Source organism: Bombina bombina, unplaced genomic scaffold, assembly GCF_027579735.1.
Source record: "Bombina bombina isolate aBomBom1 unplaced genomic scaffold, aBomBom1.pri scaffold_1590, whole genome shotgun sequence".
NCBI classification, from domain to species: Eukaryota; Metazoa; Chordata; class Amphibia; order Anura; family Bombinatoridae; genus Bombina; species Bombina bombina.
Genome location: NW_026512017.1, coordinates 8709 through 33395, shown reverse-complemented (window position 1 = coordinate 33395; position 24687 = coordinate 8709). Strand labels below are relative to the sequence as shown.

General features: G+C 39.4%; 1 protein-coding gene across 1 annotated transcript; it reads right to left on the bottom strand.

Moving 5' to 3' along the window:
* Positions 1 to 1536: 1536 nt before the first annotated feature.
* LOC128644093 (short transient receptor potential channel 2 homolog) lies at positions 1537 to 20029 on the bottom strand (the record flags this gene model as incomplete). Its single annotated transcript, XM_053696812.1, has 2 exons — positions 1537 to 3021; positions 19900 to 20029. Coding segments are annotated over 2 exons (450 nt in total), but the record flags the coding sequence as incomplete, so codon positions are not given.
* Between the last annotated feature and the right edge of the window lie 4658 nt (positions 20030 to 24687).

Here is a 24687-nt window from a genome sequence, read left to right as displayed (position 1 = left end):
GGGGGTAATTTGGTTATGTTTTGTTGTTGGCTTTTTGTTATTTGTAATGGTATTTTTTTTTTTTACTGTAATGAAAGTTTTTTTTAATGTAAATATTATGGGGGTTTTTGTTCAGCAATGTTAGTTTTTTTATGTAATGTTAGGTTCATTTTTTGGTAAGTTAGTGGATGTTATGTTAAGGGTGTTGGTTTAGGGGTTAATAGTGTAGTGGGGTACTTTGCGATGGACTATGTGGTGGTTTAGGGGTTATTAGAGTAGGGGGCATATTGAGATGCACGTTAGCGTGTGAGTATGGGTGTTAATTTTTTTCCTACATTCACGCTCCATTGAAGTCTATGGAAGAATACATTAACGCAGTTGCGATATTGTAACTTTCGCTTTTTGAATGCGTTGGGTTAGCGCTTGAGCAAATTTTTACTTTCAACTTGTAATACGCTCAAGCGGGAGTGATAAATAGCGCTCCACTCTTAATCAAGCCCTAATTGGGTTAACACATTTCATTTATTGTTTTATCTTATAGAACAGCTGAGTCCTACTAATTTGAACAGCTACCTCCCCTGCATGTACATCACAAGCTACCAAAAATATTTGTTTTTAAAGAGTTAAATTTTAATTTTTTTTTTTTACAAAATTTCATACGTTATTATTAATTATTACCTAATCACCCTAACACACATCTGGGTACTTTACTTCCTATCTTCTCTGCTCTTTTTGAGATATTTAATTATCACACAGTTTGGGTAAAGGGCTTAGTACTGTCATATAAATATACTTATTGGGTTCCTTTTTACAGGTGACATCTATTAAACCAATTATTATTACATCTACTACATTTTATAAGTTCCATAAACTTGTTACAATGTACCAGAAATCCTTATCCCTTAATAATCCCCCTGACTTGTACATGACACATGTATTGTCTTTTTCCTCAACTATCTCGCCTTAGTCAGCCCAACTCAGTTTTCTTAAAGGGAGGGGAAAAAATATAAAGTGACAGAAACATAAAAATATCAACAGAAGCATGTGCAGCAGGGAAGAGTTGTTTATTATACATATGATTCTGTCAGGTACTTCCCGGTCTCCGCCCAGGTTACAAGTGGTGCACTATTGATAGCGCAGGATATCAAGGGTCTGCCTTCAGAATAGCACACTATTTGGTATTGCAAGTCAATGGTAAAACAGAATTGTCAAAGAATGTTTAGTGCGGCTGACGTCTCTTTAGCACGCCCTATACTTTCAATGTATAGTGCAGCCGCACTAAACATTGCTCATATTACAAAAACACATAACAGGGCTCAAAAAGTTAGCGCAACTTGAGACCTGAAGTACTAGGACTAGAATAAATGTATAACAAAACACATATAATACATACTGAAATAAAGTATTAAAAGTGTTTTTAACATGTTGTGGTTATATACAGCCAACTATTTATTGATCATTTTGTTGGCTGGTTACCTTATTTCCTCTTCTCTGACATCTCTGCCCTCATTCTGGGGTTTTTAACACCCCCCCCCCCCTGTTGATAATCCTACTGCCCCTGGAGCAAAACATTTCTCCAGCTCACTTTCTCTTACAGTCTGTCACAATGGACCGACTGTCCCTCTCACAAAGATGGACACTGCCTTGATCTGTTTTTCAGCTATCAATACACTCTCTCAATCTTCGCAAATTCCCATTTTCCTCTTTCTTACCATCATCTCCTCATTTAACACATCATAGATTTTCCTATTACTCCCCCTTTATCTAACCCACACACCAAACTCCACAGAAGCATTAAGTCGCTAAATCAGCAGTATCTTTCAAACTCTCTAAAACCTGTACTACTTCCATCTCCTCCTTTTCCTGCCCTGACCAATCTATCTATCACTACAACTTCACTCTTACATCAGTCTTTGACAATTTGGGCCCTTCTACCATAGCTCGCAAATCACGCGCTAATCCTCAACCCTTGGTATACTACCTATTGAAGAAAATCCCGTTTTTTTGCTTACTTTCTTCACTACAAGTTCATCTTGAACTCCTATTATTCTGCCCTTAACCTCTCTAAACAGGATTACTTATTTAGTCTTATCTCTACTCTTTCTTCAAACGAAAAACATCTGTTCTCCACTTTCAATAACCTTCTCCATCCACTCCCACCTCCTATTATCAAATCTCTCTCAGCTCAAGATTGTGCCAACTACTTCACCAACAAAATTGATTCCATCAGAAATGAAATAATCTCTCAACACATTTCCAGTCTCTCACTAACATTTTTGTGCTCCACTTGTAATCTAGTCCTATATATTTAAACAGTTTCCTGCATTTAGTAAGTATACTAGAGCGTCCCTAGTTACCATTACTTTCCTAGGCGGGTAACAGTGTGCAAACATTAGAGAGAAAGGTTTTTAAATTAAAAAGGTGGAACATTTCTGTTTACACTGAGAAGCTGCATACATGATTTTCAGCACTTTTACATTCATGTTTTACTGTATCAGAGTAACCCTTTCTAACACTCTATATTTTGTTGATAACTATACACAATAGTTAGTTTGTATCTATATCTCATACAGACAGCTGGTGCTATATGAAGTAATTGCAATAATATAGCTGCTAATATATTTTCAGCAAATAAGGCACATTTAATTTGCAGTCTTTACTCCATGAGTAGTTATCCTGGTCTGTAAAGAGCTGGATCTATTTAACTTGATCTCTCTTACATTTACTCCTGGTCAGCATCCTGTCGCACAACACTAGTGTACAACACTTCCTCAGGGTATGGTGGGCAGTCCTCCTCAGGCACACTGACCATATTGTCTTGATGAATTGTCACCTCTGATGATTCCTTTCCTGAGCTGATGGATTCCTGGTCAAAGTTCTGGAAGCTGTTCTTGACTTTCATGATGTAATGACTCAGCACATTCCCATTATCACTGGGGCTGACAGGTGCCTTGTTGTCACAGAGTGAGCGTCTCATATTCTTCACCTCCGACTGCAGGCGAATAACATTCTTGTTTAACTCTGTGATCCTGTTCCCCAAATCTGCAGGAATAATGACACAGCAATTCTTACAGAGTAAAAAGGGCCGTAAACAGCTTGTAATAACAAGTCATTTCTTACATCTTAATGTTTTTAAAACAAATTAACATTATTTTTACTGCAATTGTTTATCAACAGCCAAACTCTAGCCACCATTTGCCTTATTTGGAGGAGCCAATCCGGGCTTTAGTCAGCAGACAACAATACTAGCCACTGTCATTATGTTAGTATAAAGTGCATTGTTTTTCAGCTGCTATCCAATAAAGTCAGTTAGGGACAACTATGTAGTAGGGGTAGCCTTGATACATCAGCAAGTGCACTTGAAAAGGGGACACCAAAAAAAAATTAAAATATATTGCAATTTTGTTGTTTAATTGCACATAACTAAACATTATGGGCTAGATTACAAGTGGAGTGATAAATTATCACGCACCTGCAAATGGGCAAATTTGCCCGTTTGTGGGCTCGCAATAATTAACCAGCTAATACAAGTGGCTTGTTATTGCTACCCACGAGCTTGCGGTAGAAATTAGCTATCAGAAAATTAACCAGAGATCAGATCTCTGGTTCATTTTCTAAAAGTGCCAAAAATGCCCCCAAAATAGAGGGCATTATAGTTTATTTTAAAAAAATGTAGCTTTTTTTTTAGATAAAAAACAAACTGCACTAGGCAGTTTTTGGATTCTAAAGTTGGTGGGGGTGGGGTGTACCTTTACATTGCGGTCTATGGGAACTGTTTGTTCCCAGTAAATATATATGTATATGCTTATATACAAATTTGCTAGTTTGCGGGAACTCGATAATTAACCAGCGATTACAAGTGGCTGGTTATTACCACTGCAAGCTCGCGGTAGCAATTAGCGCTCAGAAAATTATCCAGAGATCCAATCTCTGGTTAATTTTCTAAAAGTGCCCCAAATTACCTTAAAATATATGGCATTGTAGTTTTTTTATTTTTTTAAAAAATGTAGCATTTTTTTAAAATAAAAAACAATTGCACTAGGCAGTTTTTGGAGTCTGAAGTTGGAGTGTTAGGGGAAAAAAAGGCACTGAAAAGTGCCTTTACATTGCAGTCTATGGGAACTGTGTGTTCCCTGTAAATATATATGTATATGATTATATAGTAAGCAAAAGACTTTCCTTATAGATTGCTCCCAGACCAGAAATAATCACTATTTACGGCACATTTATCTGGCGTGGGAACAGTGAACAATGCAAAGAATTTGTGAAGTACTTAAATACTAATGATTTAAACCTAAGTTCCACATTTCAAACTGACAAATATAAAGCAACCTATTTAGATATCCAACTAAAGGTAGAAGAGCATAAAATAGTTACTGAACTATATAGAAAAGAAATTTCAGGAAACACAATTTTGAGGGCTGATTCGTGTCACCCAGCCCACACGACTAAATCCATTCCTAAGGGACAACTAAAAAGAATTAGGAGGATATGTACCAATGATAGTGACTATCTAGATCACTCATTAAACCTAGTTCACAGGCTTACCAATAGGGGATACGATAGAAACAAACTCACTAAAGCTAGAGCTGAAATAGCAAAAATTAAGAGAAAAGATCTAATTAAAAAAACCGATGAGGCATCCAAAGTATCCAAAAATTGGAAAAGTGACACCATACTTTGTGTCACACAATATAGTAAACAATTTAATCAGATCAAAAATATAGTCAATAACAATCTAAAAATTCTTAGACTTGATGAAAAAATAGACAAATGCCTAGGTAATGGGGTTAAATTTGTATCCAGAAAAGCACCAACAATTGGAAGTAAAGTTGTCCAATATGTTTACAACAATTCTACTATAAAGTCCAAAGAAACATGGCTTTCTAAAAAAGGTTTTTTTAAGTGTGGTAAGCACCCTTGCAATGTATGTCAACACTGTCACCTTGCAAATACTTTTACATCATCAGCAAATAATAGCATCTACAATATCAAATACAGACTAGATTGCTGTTCGAAATATGTGGTGTATTTAATAACTTGCCAAATCTGTAGGCAACAATACACAGGCTGTACTAGTCGTTTTCTGAAGGATAGAATACGTGAGCATTTGACATCATTAGAAAAGGATCCACCTAAAACACCAGTAGCTAAACACTATGCCAATCATAGAATAACCATTGAAGAAAGCAAAACAGCCTTTAAATTCCAAGCCATTGATTTTATTCCAGCAAATAAGAGAGGAGGAGATAGATTCAGGAAACTATTGGATAGAGAGGCAAAGTGGATATTTAAACTAGCAACCAAAGAGCCAAAAGGAATAAACTCCAGATGGGATCTTGATTTGTATCAAGGGAATTAAAGCATTAATATGTAAAAATTAAACAATAACCAAAAATCAAAGTTTGGATAATTACAACAGAACCAAACTAGTTTAATAATACTTGTTTACTCCCCAAATACCGGTCCCACCTACTCTATTTTTATTATGTGTCTAAGCCTTGAAAGCCCCAATAAATATAAAATAATAATATAAAAAAATATCATTATTTATTCTAATAAATAATATGCAGGTTTCTATATCCAAGTAGTGAAACAAAAGCCAAAATGGATTCACTATCAAAGAACGATATATAATTATCTAAATCGACAAATTATAATATCAGGTGTAAAGTTCAAAAACTGTTTATTCACACTAAGTATACAAATTTTAGTATTGTAATATTTTAGTGTTGATATGAACTATCGGCTCTAATATATCTAGTTAACCCCTGCGAAGTAAGAAGATAAACTCTTAAAAAGTAGAGATACACACAACATACTAATTCTAAATAGTGACAGAGGGGTAATAGGAAGACTGACAAGATTTCAGACAAACGGAAAACCGTAAGGTTCTGAATGCCTATATAAATAAAAGTATCAGAACTTTTAGAAACAAAAGAACAAAACACATATTAACAAAACACAAGAATGACTAAAAAATAGTATTGTAGTAAAATCTCAGTAGAACAAATACAGTACAATGCAACTATAGGAATTCTTTTGTTCTTTGCTATTGGTCAGAAATATGTATGAGCCGTATAGTATCATAAGTTAGTATCTTTTAATAAAAATAAAAATAATTTTTTTAAATAGCGACTCACTTTAAATTAATACACGTAACAAATTTCAATTAAAATATACAATCATCAACACTTTTTAATACACTTTATCACATATAGGTACTAATTATTTTGATTACACAGTTTGCTACTATGACATCACAAAAGGAGGAGTTTTCTTTCACATAAAGTATGCTCACTACACACACCTCCATATCTTTGACAAAGCGCCAGAAGGGCGTGAAACGCGTCAGATGACGTCACACTCCACACACCTGTTTCTCCTGGTAGTCACACCACTTACATTTGTCGAGTGTTTGTCCAACATGCCAAAATAGAGGTATGATCAATTTGCTTTACTTTGATTCATGTGTCTGTGCTGTGCCTTAAATAGTGATTATTTCTGGTCTGGGAGCAATCTATAAGGAAAGTCTTTTGCTTACTATATACCTGGAATGGGCAGCCTGGTCTGCAAGTCTGGGTTTGTGTCGGGAGAGGCGCCGGCACAGTGTTTCCTGTGTGTTCCTGCATAGACCTTACCTTTCAGTCCTTGAACTCTCACTCATCTGTGTATATATGATTATATACATATACATTTATGTGTTAATATGTGTATATACAGATATATTTATCTGTATATACACATATTAACACATAAATATATATATATGTAGCAGCGCCTCCCCTGTCCTATGTGTGTAATTACACTTTTTACATAATGTTTAAAAAAAATAAAAAAATATTTTTTAAGTTTTTATATATATATTTTTTATCCCAAGGTACCCCCCCATCCCCCCCCACCGCTACCATGCAAACATAAACTTAACTATAGCAGCATAGCAAGATTCCACATCCATATTGCGCAAAGAAGGAGAGGCTGTGAACCGTTCAGCTCCCCCTCCTTTGCGCAATATGGATGTCTTAGGAGCATTGAAAAGAAGGCCCGCTAGAGACTGCCACCCAGTGGCTTAAGTCTCTTAGTTGAAGTTAGTTAGTGCGGCCAGTACCGCTCAATAGAGGCTATGTTTTTAAGCAGCCTCTGCCGGAGCCCAGCCAATCAACGCCCTGCTCTCTTTTTTGTCATAGATAGAAGGTCTGGGCGCCGGGAGACTGAGAGATCCGACAGAGAGGTGGAGTCTTGTGTGAGCCGGTGAGGAGGACACTCAGTGTGCACTGTGAGGAGGAGTGGAGTAAGGAGTTCTCTGTCTGAGGCAAAATAATGCACTGCAGAGGTGAGTAGCTGAGCTGGCTCTGTGAAGGATTTTCAAAACAAACTGTCACATCAGAGCTTCCAGCAACCCCCTCCCTCCCTCCCCCTCCACTCCGGTGTTCTGTTTTTTTTTAACACACGGGCAGTGTCAGGTGGTTGAGGAAGAAGGCAAGCTGAGGTTCCGCTGCTATTCTGGAAGCTCTGAGCTAAGTATGCAGTCCCTCTCCCAATAGTGACTCCGGACTGCAGACTCATCACTTCAAACTTCAAAGACATTCTCGTTCAGCACATGGTCACTTTACAGGGGAAAATAAGGTACTGGGTGCGTGGCCCTAAAATCAATTATTTAGTTAATAACTCATTGTGATTTATTTGCCATTGCTACTCATAGTTGTGCTAATTGTTATGTAAATAAAACATGCTGCATATATAAATATATATTCATTCATTGAATGAAGCATTTTTTAGTTAGTGTAAACATTCCCAAAATACAAACTACATTATCTCTCTCCTCTCTTCTCTCTCTCCTGCTAAAGCTCAATGCTTTGTATGTTTGCTAAGATTATGTTAGACCAAGAAAAAATACAAAATAATTATAGTTTTTTTAACCCTGCATATCTTGATATATTATTTTTATAATACACAAAAAGAAAAAGTAACATGGAAGTAAGGAAGATTTTAAAAAAGTTTCTTGCTAGCACTTATAAATTATTCTCGAGCAGTCTTTTTTTTATAATATCAAAGTTAGGTGCCTATGGAGATTTTTTTTGTACACCTTTGATGTAGGTATGAAAGCTACTGTACTGCACTAAATGATGTGATTAACAACTAAATGATGTAATTGTATGTAATTTTATATATATCACGTGGAGCCCAAAAATTCCTGGCTCACTAACCTCTGACCTCACCGGTGTATAAGAGTGTATCTGTGTGTGTCTGTGTTTGTGTGAGTGTGTCTGTGTTTGTGTGAGTGTATAAGAGTGTATCTGTGTGTGTGAGTGTATAAGAGTGTATCTGTGTGTGTGTCTGTGTTTCTGTGAGTGTGTCTTTGTGTGTATCTGTGTTTGTGTGCGTGCGTCTGTGTTTGTGTGAGTGTATAAGAGTGTATCTGTGTGTGTGTTTGTGAGTGTATAAGAGTGTATCTGTGTGAGTGTTTGTGTTTGTGTGAGTGTATAAGAGTGTATCTGTGTGTGTGTCTGTGTTTGTGTGAGTGTCTCTGTGTGTTTATATGTGTATTTCTGTGGTTGGGGGGGGGGCCCAATCAATGGTATAGTAAGGGGCCCCAAAATGTCTAGTGGGGGCACTGCCAGGGGTGGAACTACAGGTGAGGATAGTAAAATAGAAAATTACATACTCTAATTCATTAAAGCATGCTATTTTAAGACTCTGGACCCCTATATCTTTGCCCCCCCCCTCTGCAAAGGTGTTAAACACATAATAGAAATACCACTCAGGCCTCACACACCACTGGTCCTGAGTGGAAACTGACACTAATACAATTATCAGCACTAGTAGCGTGATTCAGCAGTGTAACTAGCACTAATTATACTATGTATTTAACCCATATGCAAGGGTTAAACACGTGGAGGTACAGGTCACTAGTCTTAATACTGCATGCTCTACAGAAAAAGAGTATGTTGTTTATCAACTATAATGTCCCTTTAATTTGTAAATACGGTGATATATATATATATATATATATATATATATATGTGTGTGTGTGTGTTTCTTGGGGGTATCACAGCCAGTGCCTCACTAGCATCTGAGCTCACCGCACGTCACTGATGCTGCCCCATATCGTCACACTCCCACCTCCTTGATTCACTGTTGATAATCCTGACCAGGTTCACACCAAACGTGCTGCACCCCATCTGAGCTGAAAAATTGTATCTTGGTCTTGGCCATCTTACTAATTAATGTGTTCCCAGTAATCATCAGGCTTTTCATGTTGTTTAGCAAAGTTTAATCTTGCAGTTTTATGCCAAAGAGCAAACAAGGTTTTTTTCTCTTGGATGCTGTCCATAGAAGTTGACATTATGCAATGTCCTTAGCACTGTCTGAGCTGTCACAGAAACTCCAATTTCTAACAATAATCCCTAAGCTAAATCTGAAACACTTGCCTTGATGCAAATCTGAAGCACTTGCCTTGATGCAAATCTGAAGCACTTGCATGTTTTTCAGAGCTAGATTGTGCAAGTAGCGCACTGTCCGTGGCGTCATTTTAAGAGGACAGCCACTGCGGCCCTGATTTTTGGCACTGTACCTCCTGATTACTGCTGCAACTGTGTTTTGACTGATTTTTAGTTGGTCACCAATCTTCCTGTATCCTTTTCCATCTTTGCGAAGTCTCACAATCAGATTTTTCCATTCCTCTGGCAATTCTTTTCCATGTGGAGAAATGATGCAGACTTGCAGATAGACACAGCCCATTGGTCAAAAAATAGACTGTTCTGGTAACTATGCTAATGCAATTAGGCTAATTGGAAATCATAGATGTACTCAATTTTGTTTCAGTGATCTAACTTGTGTGTCAGTGACCACAGGTGTATTCACTTTTGTTGCATTAAGTTTCTACTTTGGGCCTGTATTTTTGATTGTTTATAATAGGAAATACTGTACTTATCAACTTAGAAATAAAACAATTATTGAGAGGTGATACCATTTTGAATAGTTTGATATTTAAGTGATATTGCCCAGAAGTGTACTCACTTCTGTTATATACTGTGCTTATATGTATATTGTATATATATATATATACATATATATATATATATATATATATATATATATATATATACACACACACATACATACGCACACAAACACACACTTTTTTATTTCTTTTTATAGACAGGAATTTATGTGCCTTACAGTCACAAATTTAACTGAATGAAGTTGAAACCCTCTTGGCATCAGTAAGGTTAAATAAGTTATTTTATGAAAACTTGAGGGAGTTTTCTGAATGAAATTTGAAAATCCCTTGTCCGGAAGCTATCTCAAGCAATCTTTGCCATCAGTGGAGATGTAAGAAGGAGGAAGGTAATTTGTCAAATTATACACAGTGGACGACCATAGTCAAACTCTGGCTATGTTTGCTGAGATATACACACATTGGAGCTTGTTCTCCTCCTTACGTCCCCACAGCTGTCCATCAAAAGTGGCTTTCTCCGTGCGGTCTATTAAATATTTCCCTTACATATCAATTTTACACATGATCAGCCCATACTCCTACTGACCTGAACCTCCCCGCAGAGGTCCCACCCGCTCCCGCCCCTCCTGCCCCCCTCCTGCGATGGGCCGCCCACCTGCCTCCCTTCTAACCCTCCCACGCCACCAACGATTGGCACCACCACTGCCCGATGCAAAGAGGGACACAGAGTGTCACTCTCTGCTTTGGTACCTCTGCAGGACTATTACTGCACTGCCCCACTCTTGGGGAATGCAGAAATAGCTCATCTCCCTACTTTTAGCGAGATTGCAGCAGAGAGCATCGGTGCTGTTTGTTAAGGGGTTAAGGCCAGGTATGTTTGTCTCGCGCTGCAGTCTCTACTGCGCATGACTGCGTCAGACAAACATACCTGGCCTTTTATAATATAGGACGTCAAGATGCTTACTGTCCCTTTAACATCAATTAGTAGAGCTTTTATTTATTTATTGCATGTAGAATGTTTACTTAAAGGGCATGTTAGAGATAGTGCTCTAATTACAAGTGAATTTATTACATATTTAATCCAGTGCTCTCAGAGACATAACATCATTATTATATAAATGCACAGTAGAGAACAACATTCCAGCACAGCTTTGTAAAAGATCTACCTACAAAAAGAAAATGTATGCTTACCTGATAAATATATTTCTTTTTTGACACAATGAGTCCACGGATTATCTTAATTACTAATGGGATATTCACCTCCTGGTCAGCAGGAGGAGGCAAAGAGCACCACAGCAGAGCTGTTAAATAGCTCCTCCCTTCCCTCCCACTCCAGTCATTCAACCGAAGTTAGGAAGAGAAAGGAAAAGCCAAGGTGCAGAGGTGTCTGAAGTTTACAATAATCCAAAACCTGTCTTACAAGAGCAGGGCGAGCCGTGGACTTATCGTGTCAAAAAAGAAATAAATTTATCAGGTAAGCATAAATTTTCTATTCTTTTTTAAGACACGATGAGTCCACGGATCATCTTAATTACTAATGGGATCCAATACCCAAGCTAGAGTACACAGATGATACGGGAGGGACAAGACAGGAAACCTAAATGGAAAGGCACCACTGCTTGAAGAACCTTTCTCCCAAAAGCGGCCTCAGCCGAGGCAAAAGTGTCAAATTTGTAAAACTTTGAAAAAGTGTGAAGAGAGGACCAAGTTGCAGCCTTGCAAATCTGTTCCACAGACGCTTCATTTTTGAATGCCCACGAGGAAGCAACTACTCTCGTGGAATGAGCTGTAACCCTCTCGGGAGGCTGCTGTCCAGCAGTCTCATATGCAAAACGTATGATACTCTTCAGCCAAAGAGAAAGAGAAGTAGCCATAGCTTTCTGTCCCTTGCATTTTCTTGACAAAATCACAAACAAAGAAGAAGACTGAGAAAAGTCCTTAGTCGCCTGTAAGTAAAATTTTAAAGCACGGACCACGTCTAAATTGTGCAGAAGTCGTTCTTTCTGAGAAGAAGGATAAGGACACAAAGAAGGAACAACAATTTCCTGATTAATGTTCCGATCAGAAACAACCTTAGGAAGAAATCCTAATTTAGTACGTAAAACTACCTTATCTGAATGGAAAATAAGGTAAGGAGATTCGTACTGTAATGCTGAGAGCTCTGACACTCTACGAGCCAAAGAAATGGCAACAAGAAATAAAACTTTCCAAGCTAACAACTTAATATCTAAGGAATGCATAGGCTCAAACGGAACCTCTTGAAGCACTTTGATAACTAAATTAAGACTCCATGGAGGAGTAACTGGTTTGAACAAAGGCCTGATCCTGACCAAGGCCTGACAAAATGATTGTACATCTGGGACATCCGCCAGACGTTTGTGTAACAAAACAAAAAAAATAAGGCTGAGACTTGACCCTTTAGGGAACTGGTCGATAAACCTTTCTCCAAACCTTCTTGGAGAAAAGACAAAATTCTAGGAATCCTAACTCTACTCCACGAGTAGCCCTTGGATAGAGATATTTACGCCAAATCTTATGGTAAATCCTTCTAGTTACAGGCTTACAAGCCTGAATCATGGTCTCTATGACCAAGTCAGAAAACCCCCGCTTGGATAAAATTAAGCGTTCAATCTCCAAGCAGTCAGCTTCAGAGAAACTAGATTTGGATGAAGGAAGGGCCCCTGAATCAGAAGGTCCTTCCTCAACGGATTTCTCCAAGGTGGTAGAGACGCCATCTCCACCAAATCCGCATACCAAATCCTACGCAGCCAGGCCGGTGCTATGAGGATCACCGAAGCCCTCTCCTGTTTGATTCGAGCAATTACCCGAGGAAGAAGAGCAAAAAGAGGAAATAGGTATGCTAGACTGAATGTCCAAGGAACCGCCAGAGCATCTATCAGTTCCACCTGGACCTCGACCCGTATCTCAGGAGCTTGGCATTCTGACGGGATGCCATGAGATCCAGATCCGGGTGACCCCACTTGAGAATCAGGTCGGAGAACACTTCCGAATGGAGTTCCAATCCCCCCGGAAGAAAAGTCTGCCTGCTCAGGAAGTCCGCCTCCCAATTGTCCACCCCTGGGATGTGGATCGCCGACAGACAGCAAGAATGGGTCTCCGCCCACTGAATTATCTTGGATACCTCCGTCATAGCTAAGGAACTCCTCGTTCCTCCCTGATGATTGATGTAAGCCACTGAAGTTATGTTGTCCGACTGGAACCTGATAAACTGGGCCATGGCTAACTGAGGCCAGGCCAGAAGAGCATTGTAGATCGCTCTCAGTTCCAGAATGTTTATAGGGAGAACAGACTCTGAGTGAGTCCAAACTCCCTGGGCCTTTAGGGAGCCCCAGACTGCTCCCCACCCCATAAGGCTGGCGTCTGTTGTCACAATCACCCAAGATGGTCTGCGAAAGCAGGTTCCCTGGGAGAGATGATCCAGAGACAACCACTATTGAAGAGAGTCCCTTGTCTCCTGATCCAGAGTTAATTGAGGAGACAAGTCTGCATAATCTCCGTTCCATTGCCTGAGCATGCTTAACTGCAGAGGTCTGAGATGGAAACAAGCAAACAGGATGATGTCCATCGCCGCCACCATCAGTCCTATTAGCTCCATGCACTGAGTCACTGACGGCCGAGGAGTGGACTGAAGGACTCGGCAAGTATCTATAATCTTTGATTTCCTGACTTCTGTCAGAAAAATCTTCATGGACATAGAGTCTATAACGGTTCCCAAGAAAATGACTCTTGTACAAGGGACTAGGGAACTCTTTCCCAAATTTACCTTCCACCCGTGGGTTCTCAGGAAAGATAACACTATGTCACTGTGGGATCTTGCTAGTTGAAACGATGGCGCCTGGACTCGAATGTTGTCCAGATAAGGTGCCATCCTCTATGCCCCTTGACCAAAGTACCGCCAACAGAGACCCCAGAATCTTTGTGAAGATTCTGGGAGCAGTGGCCAGGCCGAAAGGAAGAGCCACAAACTGGAAGTGTTTGTCCTGAAAGGCAAATCTTAGGAACTTTTGATGATCCCTGTGAATAGGAACATGTAGGTATGCATCCTTTAAATCCACAGTTGTCATGAACTGACCCTCCTGGATTAAGGGAAGAATGGAACGAATAGTTTCCATCTTGAAGGACGGAACTCTGAGAAATTTGTTTAGACTCTTTAGATCTAAAATTGGTCTGAAGGTTCCCTCCTTTTTGGGAACCACAAACAGATTGGAATAAAAACCCTGACCCTGTTCCTGTACTGAGACGGGAACAATCACTCCAAGGGCAGCGAGGTCTCTTACACAATTTAAGAACGCCTCTCTTTTTGTCTGGTCTGCAGATAATCTTGAAAGAAGAAACCTGCCTCTGGGAGGAAAAATTTTGAACTCCAATTTGTATCCCTGAGACACTATTTCTATTGCCAGGGATCCTGAACGTCACAAACCCAAGCCTGAACGAAGAAGGAAAGTCTGCCCCCTACCAGATCCGGTCTCGGATCGGGGGCATGCCCTTCATGCTGTTTTTGATTCAATAGCAGGCTTCTTGGATTGTTTACCTTTGATCCAAGACTGGTTGGATCTCCATGTAGGCTTAGATTGCTCCTACTTACAGGAGGAAGAGGAAGAAATTCCCTTGAAATTTCAAAAGGAACGAAAATTACTCTGTCGTCCCATTTGTTTGTTTCTCTTATCCTGAGGAAGGAGATGACCCTTACCTCCCGTAATATCAGAGATAATTTCCATCAGGCCAGGTCCAAACAAGGTCTTCCACTTGTAAGGAATCGCTAGAAGCTTAGACTTAGATGACACGTCCACGGACCAGGGCTTTTACCATAAGGCTCTGCGGGCTAGGACAGAGAAACCCGAACTCTTAGCTGCCAGTTTAATAATTTGAAGGGAAGCATCCGTAATAAAATCATTAGCTAGCTTCAGAGCTTTTATCCTGTCTTGGATCTCCTCCAAAGAAGTCTCAGTCCTGAGAGACTCGGACAAAGTATCAAACCAATATGCTGCTGCACTAGTGACAGTCGCAATGCATGCAGCAGGCTGTAATAACAGAACATGGTGAACATAAATCTTTTTAAGTAAACCCTCTAACTTCTTGTCCATAGGATCTTTGAAAGCACAACTATCCTCTATGGGAATAGTGGTTCTCTTGGCTAAGGTGGAAATAGCTCCTTCCACCTTAGGAACTGTTTGCCAAGCCTCCTTGAAAGAGTCAGCTATGGGAAACATCTTCTTAAAAATAGAGGAGGGAGAAAAGGGAATGCCTGGGCTCTCCCACTCCTTAGTAACGATCTCCAAAGCTCGCTTTGGAACCGGAAATACGTCTGAGTAAGAAGGAACTTCAAAATATCTGTCTAATTTACTAGACTTCGCAGGGGCAACCATGACCGTGGAGTTGCAGTCGTCTAAAGTAACCAAAACCTCCCTGAGCAGCAGGCGGAGGTGTTCTAGCTTAAACCTAAAAGTTACAACCTCTAAGTCCGTCAGAGGCAATGAACCTTATGAATCTGAGATTTCACTCTTAGATGAAACAGCAGTACCCTCCTCTTCATGGCCTTGGGAGGGTACCTCCAAAATTGCAACAATTGCATCATAACTTACTGAATGTCTGGTTTTCCTCTTACGTTTGCCCTGCAACATTGGGAAAGCAGACAATGCATCAGAAATTGTAGAAGACATGAGAGGAGCAATGTATTTTAAAGTAACTCCAGCAGGAGCTATAGCAGAAGTGCAGGGCACTGCTTGTGCGGGCGGTAAATTTTGGGACGCTTGGGGAGAAAGCTGCGGCATACCTTGAACCTCGTCATTAGACTCTTGGACAGCATCCGCCTTTGAAAAGTTTTGCTCAGAAAAAATCTTTTCCCTAAAGTTTAAAGTCCTCTCAATACATGAGGGACAGAAAGGGATAGGTAGTTCCACATTTGCATCAAAACACAAGGAGCAAGTAACACTTTGCAAGTCTCCTTGGTCCATACTGAGTCACAATAGTATAATTATGCAATAAAAACTTTAATTTTACCCAAAAAAGTTTGAATGCAAAAAACGTTACTGTTCCTTTAAATTTAAAAGTGCAACTTTTTTACTGCACGTGAAAAAAACGTAGCCATAAACTAATAAAGATAAATGAATTCAAATTGAGACACCCCTACACCTCAGCAACTCTGCTGAGGCGCCTACCTGCCACCCGGACTTCACTATCGCCCTTTGTGGAGCTGGATCGATCCGGGACAACAACAACAACAAAACCGGAGCACAAAGCACTAGAACCGCCTGCCTCAAGTATAGAAAACCATGCGGTTCTAGTGACACGCTTTCCAGACGTCTCTACCACAGAAGATGTACTGAATATTGCGCAGATACAGGAAGCATGGGAATTCGAAGCTCCGCCCATCGTGGGCATTACTGCATTTTAACTCCCGACCGGCTTATCTACTTGTTTAAGCCGTAGGAAAATTTAATCACCCTAGCAAAAAATAAAACCAGCTTAACTCCCAGCCCTAGTGCCTGCAGTGATTGCTGTCCAAATACCCTCCATATAAAGAGAGCTTGATGTCCCAAACATAAAAGCCCCTATCAAATGAGCCTTATATGTTTAACTGATTAAATTAAATTAAAGTGCCCACTTTCCTCTGAGTTAATGTCCTTGACCCCAGAATAACAAAGTCAGCACTTACCTTAAAATCTTGGAGTGGGAAGGGAAGGGAGGAGCTATTTAACAGCTCTGCTGTGGTGCTCTTTGCCTCCTCCTGCTGACCAGGAGGGGAATATCCCATTAGTAATTAAGATGATCCGTCGACTCATCATGTCTTAAAAAAGAAATCTGCCCGACAGCAGGGCAGCTCAGCAGCTTTATGAGGTCCTCTCCCTCACATAGCCCTGTGGATAAAGATAAAGCCTGAGTAATCTTACTTAAGCCATCGGGGTTAGGGCAGCATCAATGTATGGGAGGTGCAGTGAGAATTATGTCCCACAAGTTCCCATTGCTCTAAAGCCACCAAAGCTCTACTGAAGAGACTGATATGGACTACGGTTACACCCTAGAACAAAGCAGCACAATCTTGCACTACTTTAAAAACAATAAAATCTTGATTGAAGAATCTATACTAACACCTCACTTTACCTCTTCCTATCACTAACGTAGGCAAAGAGAATGACTGGGGTGGGAGGGAAGGTCGGAGCTATTTAACAGCTCTGCTGTGGTGCTCTTTGCCTCCTCCTGCTGACCAGGAGGTGAATATCCCATTAGTAATTAAGATGATCCGTGGACTCATTCGGCTAGATTTAGAGTTTGGCGTTAGCCGTCAAAACCAGCGTTAGAGGCTCCTAACTCTGGTTTTGGGCTACCGCTGGTATTTAGAGTCAGTCAGGAAAGGGTCTAACGCTCACTTTCCAGCCGCGACTTTTCCATACCGCAGATCCCCCCACGCCATTTGCGTATCCTATCTTTTCAATGGGATCTTTCTAACGCCGGAATTTAGAGTCTTGGCTGAAGTGAGCGTTAGAAATCTAACGACAAAACTCCAGCCGCCGAAAAAAGTCAGGAGTTAAGAGCTTTCTGGGCTAACGCCGGTTTATAAAGCTCTTAACTACTGTGCTCTAAAGTACACTAACACCCATAAACTACCTATGTACCCCTAAACCGAGGTCCCCCCACATCGCCGCCACTCTATTAAAATGTTTTAACCCCTAATCTGCCGACCACACACCGCCGCCACCTACGTTATCCCTATGAACCCCTAATCTGCTGCCCCTAACACCGCCGACCCCTATATTATATTTATTAACCCCTAATCTGCCGCCCCCAACGTCGCCTCCACCTACCTACAATTATTAACCCCTAATCTGCCGACCAGACCTCATCGCCACTATAATAAATGTATTAACCCCTAATCCGCCTCACTCCCGCCTCAATAAATAGTATTAACCCCTAATATGCCCTCCCTAACATCACCGACACCTAACTTCAAGTATTAACCCCTAATCTGCCGACCGGACCTCATCGCTACTCTAATAAATTTATTAACCCCTAAACCTAAGTCTAACCCTAACCCTAACACCCCCCTAAATTAAATATAATTTAAATCTAATGAAATAAATGAACTCTTATTAAATAAATTATTCCTATTTAAAGCTAAATACTTACCTGTAAAATAAATCCTAAAATAGCTACAATATAAATTATAATTATATTGTAGCTATTTTAGGATTTATATTTATTTCACAGGCAACTTTGTAATTATTTTAACCAGGTACAATAGCTATTAAATAGTTCATAACTATTTAATAGCTACCTAGTTAAAATAATTACAAAATAACCTGTAAAATAAATCCTAACCTAAGTTACAATTAAACCTAACACTACACTATCAATAAATTAATTAAATAAAATACCTACAATTATCTACAATTAAATCTAACACTACACTATCAATAAATTAATTAAATACAAATACCTACAAATAAATACAATTAAATAAACTAACTAAAGTACAAAAAATAAAAAAGAACTAAGTTACAAAAAATAAAAAAATATTTACAAACATTAGAAAAATATTACAACAATTTTAAGCTAATTACACCTACTCTAAGCCCCCTAATAAAATAACAAAGACCCCCAAAATAAAAAAATGCCCTACCCTATTCTAAAATTAAATAGAAAAGCTCTTTTACCTTACCAGCCCTTAAAAGGGCCCTTTGCGGGGCATGCCCCAAAGAATTCAGCTCTTTTGCCTGTAAAAAAAAAAACATACAATACCCCCCCCCAACATTACAACCCACCACCCACATGCGGGGGCAGCAGATTAGGGGTTAATAAGTGTAAGGTTAGGGGTGTTTAGACTCGGGGTACATGTTAGGGTGTTAGGGTGTTAGGTGCAGACTTAGGAAGTGTTTCCCCATAGGAAACAATGGGGCTGCGTTAGGAGCTGAACACTGCTTTTTTGCAGGGGTTAGGTTTTTTTTCAGCTCAAACTGCCCCATTGTTTCCTATGGGGGAATCGTGCACGAGCACGTTTTTGAAGCTGGCCGCGTCCGTAAGCACCGCTGGTATTGAGAGTTGCAGTGGCGGTAAATATGCTCTACGCTCCCTTTTTGGAGCCTAACGCAGCCCTTCTGTGAACTCTAAATACCAGCGGTATTTAAAAGGTGCGGGGGGGAAAAAAGCCAGCGTTAGATACGCGGGTCGTTACCGACAAAACTCTAAATCTATAGGGTCAGGGTTCTGGGTCCTGCAGAATTCACTCCAACCTCTCTGGTGAGGTGAAGAAAAACACAACACAATTTATATAATAATGACCATGTTTTATTATTTATACTACTATATATGCTGTAGTACTCATGCTCATGTAGCCCTACATACAAAGCTGACAGTCTCACTAATGATTTATATGTTACCTGTCTATGCATATTGTATGTCTGCATCTGTCTATTTTATATAATGACATTAATTGTGTTACCTCTGTGTTTATTTTTGTAGGTTTTCTTTATATTCCATGTAGTTTCTTTATAGAATGGGTTATTTGTGTGATATAATCACAGTAGAGGCAGTAAGGACTAATACTTAAAGGGACACTAAACCCAATGTTTTTCTTTCATGATTCAGATAGAGCAGCAACTTTAAACAACTTTCTAATTTACTCCTATTATCTAATTTTCTTAGTTCTTTTGGTATCTTTATTTGAAAAGGAGGCATGAAATCTTAGGAGCCGGCCCATTTTTGGTTCAGACCTCTGGACAGCGCTTGCTGATTGGTGGCTACATTTAGCCACCAACATTTCAGCACAGGTATATACTTATAATTACAAATGTTCTTTGTTTTTTCTGTAAGGTATGGATTTGCCACTATATTTTGTGTTGCAGTTGTATTGATTTGTCTAAGTTTGACTGCTCCTGGATTAAATACCTTGGAAGAGCTGCATTTTAAGACAGTATGGTTTGGCAGGCTTATTGATTACTTACCTTTACGTCTTCCCTCTTCAAACTCCCTCCTGGCTGTATCTATGTACCTCTGAACCAGAGCTCTGATCACCTGCAGGCGATACGATGCACGGCTTTCTCCAAGGTCACCTTTTTCAAGAGCCCTGTTAGTCTGAACAAATAAAGGCATTCAGAACATTGTAGTATTAAAGTAAAATAAGAAGACAAATTGCCCAGTCCATCAAAATTTCTGAGCAAAAGTAACAAGCGACAGCTTTATTTACATAGACCAAGATTACAAGTTTTGTGCTTTACCGGGTGCATAAATAAAACAAAATCCATCAAGTACAAATTTTCACTTTCTGTCACTTCTGTTGAGTCAAAAGAAGGCAAAAAAAAATTGAAGCTATTTCTAATTGTGCCTTAAAGTGTCAGTCACATTTCTCCTTGGATCAACAACATACTGATAGGACTAACTGGTATATCCGTGTATGCTCTGCTTAGCCAACTAGCATCTTAGCATCTAGTCCTGTTCTTCTAAAAGCATCTACTGAATTTACTAAATCTAGGTAGAGTTCCATGTTCTTATTGTTACGCTGCTGTAGGTGAAATCTCTGTTCATCAAGTCTCAGTGATTGGCCCCTGGTGCTTTGTATAGTCCTACTGATAAACAGGTCCGCCAGTAATTGCTTATATGGACCCCGTATATATTTGTATAAAGTAATAATATCCCCTATGAGAGGTCTCCTATTCAATGTAAATAACTGCAACATGTCCATCCTTTCTTCATAACCCAAATCTTCCTTCCTGAAAACTGCAGCCCAAAACTGTCCGTTACTGTCCTCTAACTGCTGACTGACTTTGTATCTTGTTGCTAAAGTCTTTAGCCTACAATAACTCTCAAGTCCTTTTAATGATATCTCTAACTCATTTACCTCCCAGCTGTCCCTGATTGTGAGCTCTGCCCCTGTGAGACAGCCATATGCTCCTCTTCACAGAATTTCCCTTAGCTCCACCCATGAAACACCCAGAAACACCCACAAATTGCCCTGACAAACCCAAAGACCACCCAGAAACACCCACAAATTGCCCTGACACACCCAAAGACCACCCAGAAACACCCACAAATTGCCCTGACACACCCAAAGACCACCCAGAAACACCCACAAATTGCCCTGACACACCCAAAGACCACCCAGAAACACCCACAAATTGCCCTGACACACCCAAAGACCACCCATAAACACCACAAATCCCACCCATGATCCCTTCCCTCCCAACATGGCTCCACCCACAAAATGGTGACAACCTCCTATTGACCTGTGTCCCTCATTCTCAGCCAAAAATGTTGTGAGGTTTACATTTAAAACAACTTTCAATTTACTTCTATTATGTAATTTGCTTAGTTCTCTTGGTATCCTTATTTGAAAAGCATACTTAGGAAGGTTCAGGAGCAGCAATCCATTATTGGGAGCTAGCTACTGATTGGTGGCTGCATATATATGCTTCTTGTCACTGGCTCCCCAGATGTGCTCAGCTAGTTCCCCCGGAGTGCATTGCTGCTCTTTCAACAAAGGATACCAAGATAATTAAGCAAATTTGATAATTGGAATTAAAATCACATGTATGTCTATAATCACATGTATATCTATAATCACATGTGTGTCTATAATCACAAGTATATATATATAATCACATGTAAGTCTATAATCACATGTATGTCTATAATCACATGTATGTCTATAATCACATGTATATCTATAATCAAATGTATATCTATAATCACATGTAAGTCTATGATCACATGTATATCTATAATCAAATGTATATCTTTAATCACATGTATGTCTATAATCACATGTAAGTCTATAATCACATGTAAGTCTATAATCACATGTATATCTATAATCACATGTATGTCTATAATCACATGTAAGTCTATAATCACATGTAAGTCTATAATCACATGTGTGTCTATAATAACATGTATGTCTATAATCACATGTAAGTCTATAATCACATGTATGTCTATAATCACATGTATGTCTATAATCACATGTATATCTATAATCACATGTATGTCTATAATCACATGTATGTCTATAATCACATGAATGTCTATAATCACATGTATGTCTATAATCACATGTATGTCTATAATCACATGAATGTCTATAATCACATGTATATCTATAATCACATGTATGCCTATAACCACATGTATGTCTACAATCACATGAATGTCTATAATAACATGTATGTCTATAATAACATGTATGTCTATAATCACATGTATGTCTATAATCACATGTATATCTATAATCACATGTATGTCTATAATCACATGTATATCTATAATCACATGTATATCTATAATCACATGTATGTCTATAATCACATGTATATCTATAATCACATGTATGCCTATAACCACATGTATGTCTATAATCACATGTATATCTATAATCACATGTATGCCTATAACCACATGTATGTCTACAATCACATGAATGTCTATAATAACATGTATGTCTATAATCACATGTATGTCTATAATCACATGTATATCTATAATCACATGTATATCTATAATCACATGTATGCCTATAACCACATGTAAGTCTATAATCACATGTAAGTCTATAATCACATGTATGTCTATAATCACATGTATGCCTATAACCACATGTATGTCTATAATCACATGTATGCCTATAACCACATGTATGTCTACAATCACATGAATGTCTATAATAACATGTATGTCTATAATAACATGTATGTCTATAATCACATGTATGTCTATAATAACATGTATGTCTATAATCACATGTATATCTATAATCACATGTATATCTATAATCACATGTATGCCTATAACCACATGTATGTCTACAATCACATGTATATCAATAATCACTTGTATCACATGTAACTCATGAAGGACAAATTGTGGGTGCAATATTCTGTAAAACACATAAAAACAATAGTAGACATTTTACAGGCGTTAAATGAGGTTTACACAAGGAGAGGGAAGTAGTAATGTTGGGAGCAGACAGACATGAGTATGAAGTATAGGCATATGTGAGGCTGTAGGCTGAGGTCAGTATTCTATAAGGTTGACACAGGGGAACTAGAAACTATAGGTATATGTCAGGCTGTAGGCTAAGGTCAGTATTCTGTAAGGATGCCACTGGTGGAACTAGCAAGTATAGGTATATGTGAGGCTGTAGGCTAAGGTCAGTATTCTATAAGGATGCCACTGGTGGAACTAGCAAGTATAGGTGTATGTGCGGCTGTAGGCTAAGGTCAGTATTCTGTAAGGATGCCACTGGTGGAACTAGCAAGTATAGGTATATGTGAGGCTGTAGGCTAAGGTCAGTATTCTATAAGGATGACACAGGGGAACTAGCAAGTATAGGTATATGTGAGGCTGTAGGCTAAGGTCAGTATTCTGTAAGGATGCCACTGGTGGAACTAGCAAGTATAGGTGTATGTGAGGCTGTAGGCTAAGGTCAGTATTCTGTAAGGATGCCACTGGTGGAACTAGCAAGTATAGGTATATGTCAGGCTGTAGGCTAAGGTCAGTATTCTATAAGGATGCCACTGGTGGAACTAGCAAGTATAGGTATATGTGAGGCTGTAGGCTAAGGTCAGTATTCTATAAGGATGGCACAGGGGAACTAGCAAGTATAGGTGTATGTGAGGCTGTAGGCTAAGGTCAGTATTCTGTAAGGATGCCACTGGGGGAACTAGCAAGTATAGGTATCTGTGAGGCTGTAGGCTAAGGTCAGTATTCTGTAAGGATGCCACTGGGGGAACTAGCAAGTATAGCTATATGTGAGGCTGTAGGCTAAGGTCAGTATTCTGTAAGGATGCCACTGGTGGAACTAGCAAGTATATGTGAGGCTGTAGGCTAAGGTCAGTATTCTGTAAGGATGCCACTGGGGGAACTAGCAAGTATAGGTATATGTGAGGCTGTAGGCTAAGGTCAGTATTCTGTAAGGATGCCACTGGGGGAACTAGCAAGTATAGGTATATGTGAGGCTGTAGGCTAAGGTCAGTATTCTATAAGGTTGCCACTGATGGAACTAGCAAGTATAGGTATATCTGAGGCTGTATGCTAAGGTCAGTATTCTGTAAGGATGCCACTGGGGGAACTAGCAAGTATAGGTATATGTGAGGCTGTAGGCTAAGGTCAGTATTCTATAAGGTTGCCACTGGTGGAACTAGCAAGTATAGGTATATGTGAGGCTGTAGGCTAAGGTCAGTATTCTATAAGGATGCCACTGGTGGAACTAGCAAGTATAGGTATATGTGAGGCTGTAGGCTAAGGTCAGTATTCTATAAGGATGACACAGGGGAACTAGCAAGTATAGGTATATGTGAGGCTGTAGGCTAAGGTCAGTATTCTATAAGGATGCCACTGGGGGAACTAGCAAGTATAGGTATATGTGAGGCTGTAGGCTAAGGTCAGTATTCTATAAGGATGCCACTGGGGGAACTAGTAAGTATAGGTATATGTCAGGCTGTAGGCTAAGGTCAGTATTCTGTAAGGATGGCACTGGTGGAACTAGCAAGAATAAATATATGTGAGACTGTAGGCTAAGGTCAGTATTCTATAAGGATGCCACTGGTGGAACTAGAAAGTATAGATATATGAGAGGCTGTAGGCTAAGGTCAGTATTCTATAAGGTTGCCACTGGTGGAACTAGCAAGTATAGGTACATGTGAGGCTGTAGGCTAAGGTCAGTATTCTATAAGGTTGCCACTGGTTGAACTAGCAAGTATAGGTATATGTGAGGCTGTAGGCTAAGGTCAGTATTCTAT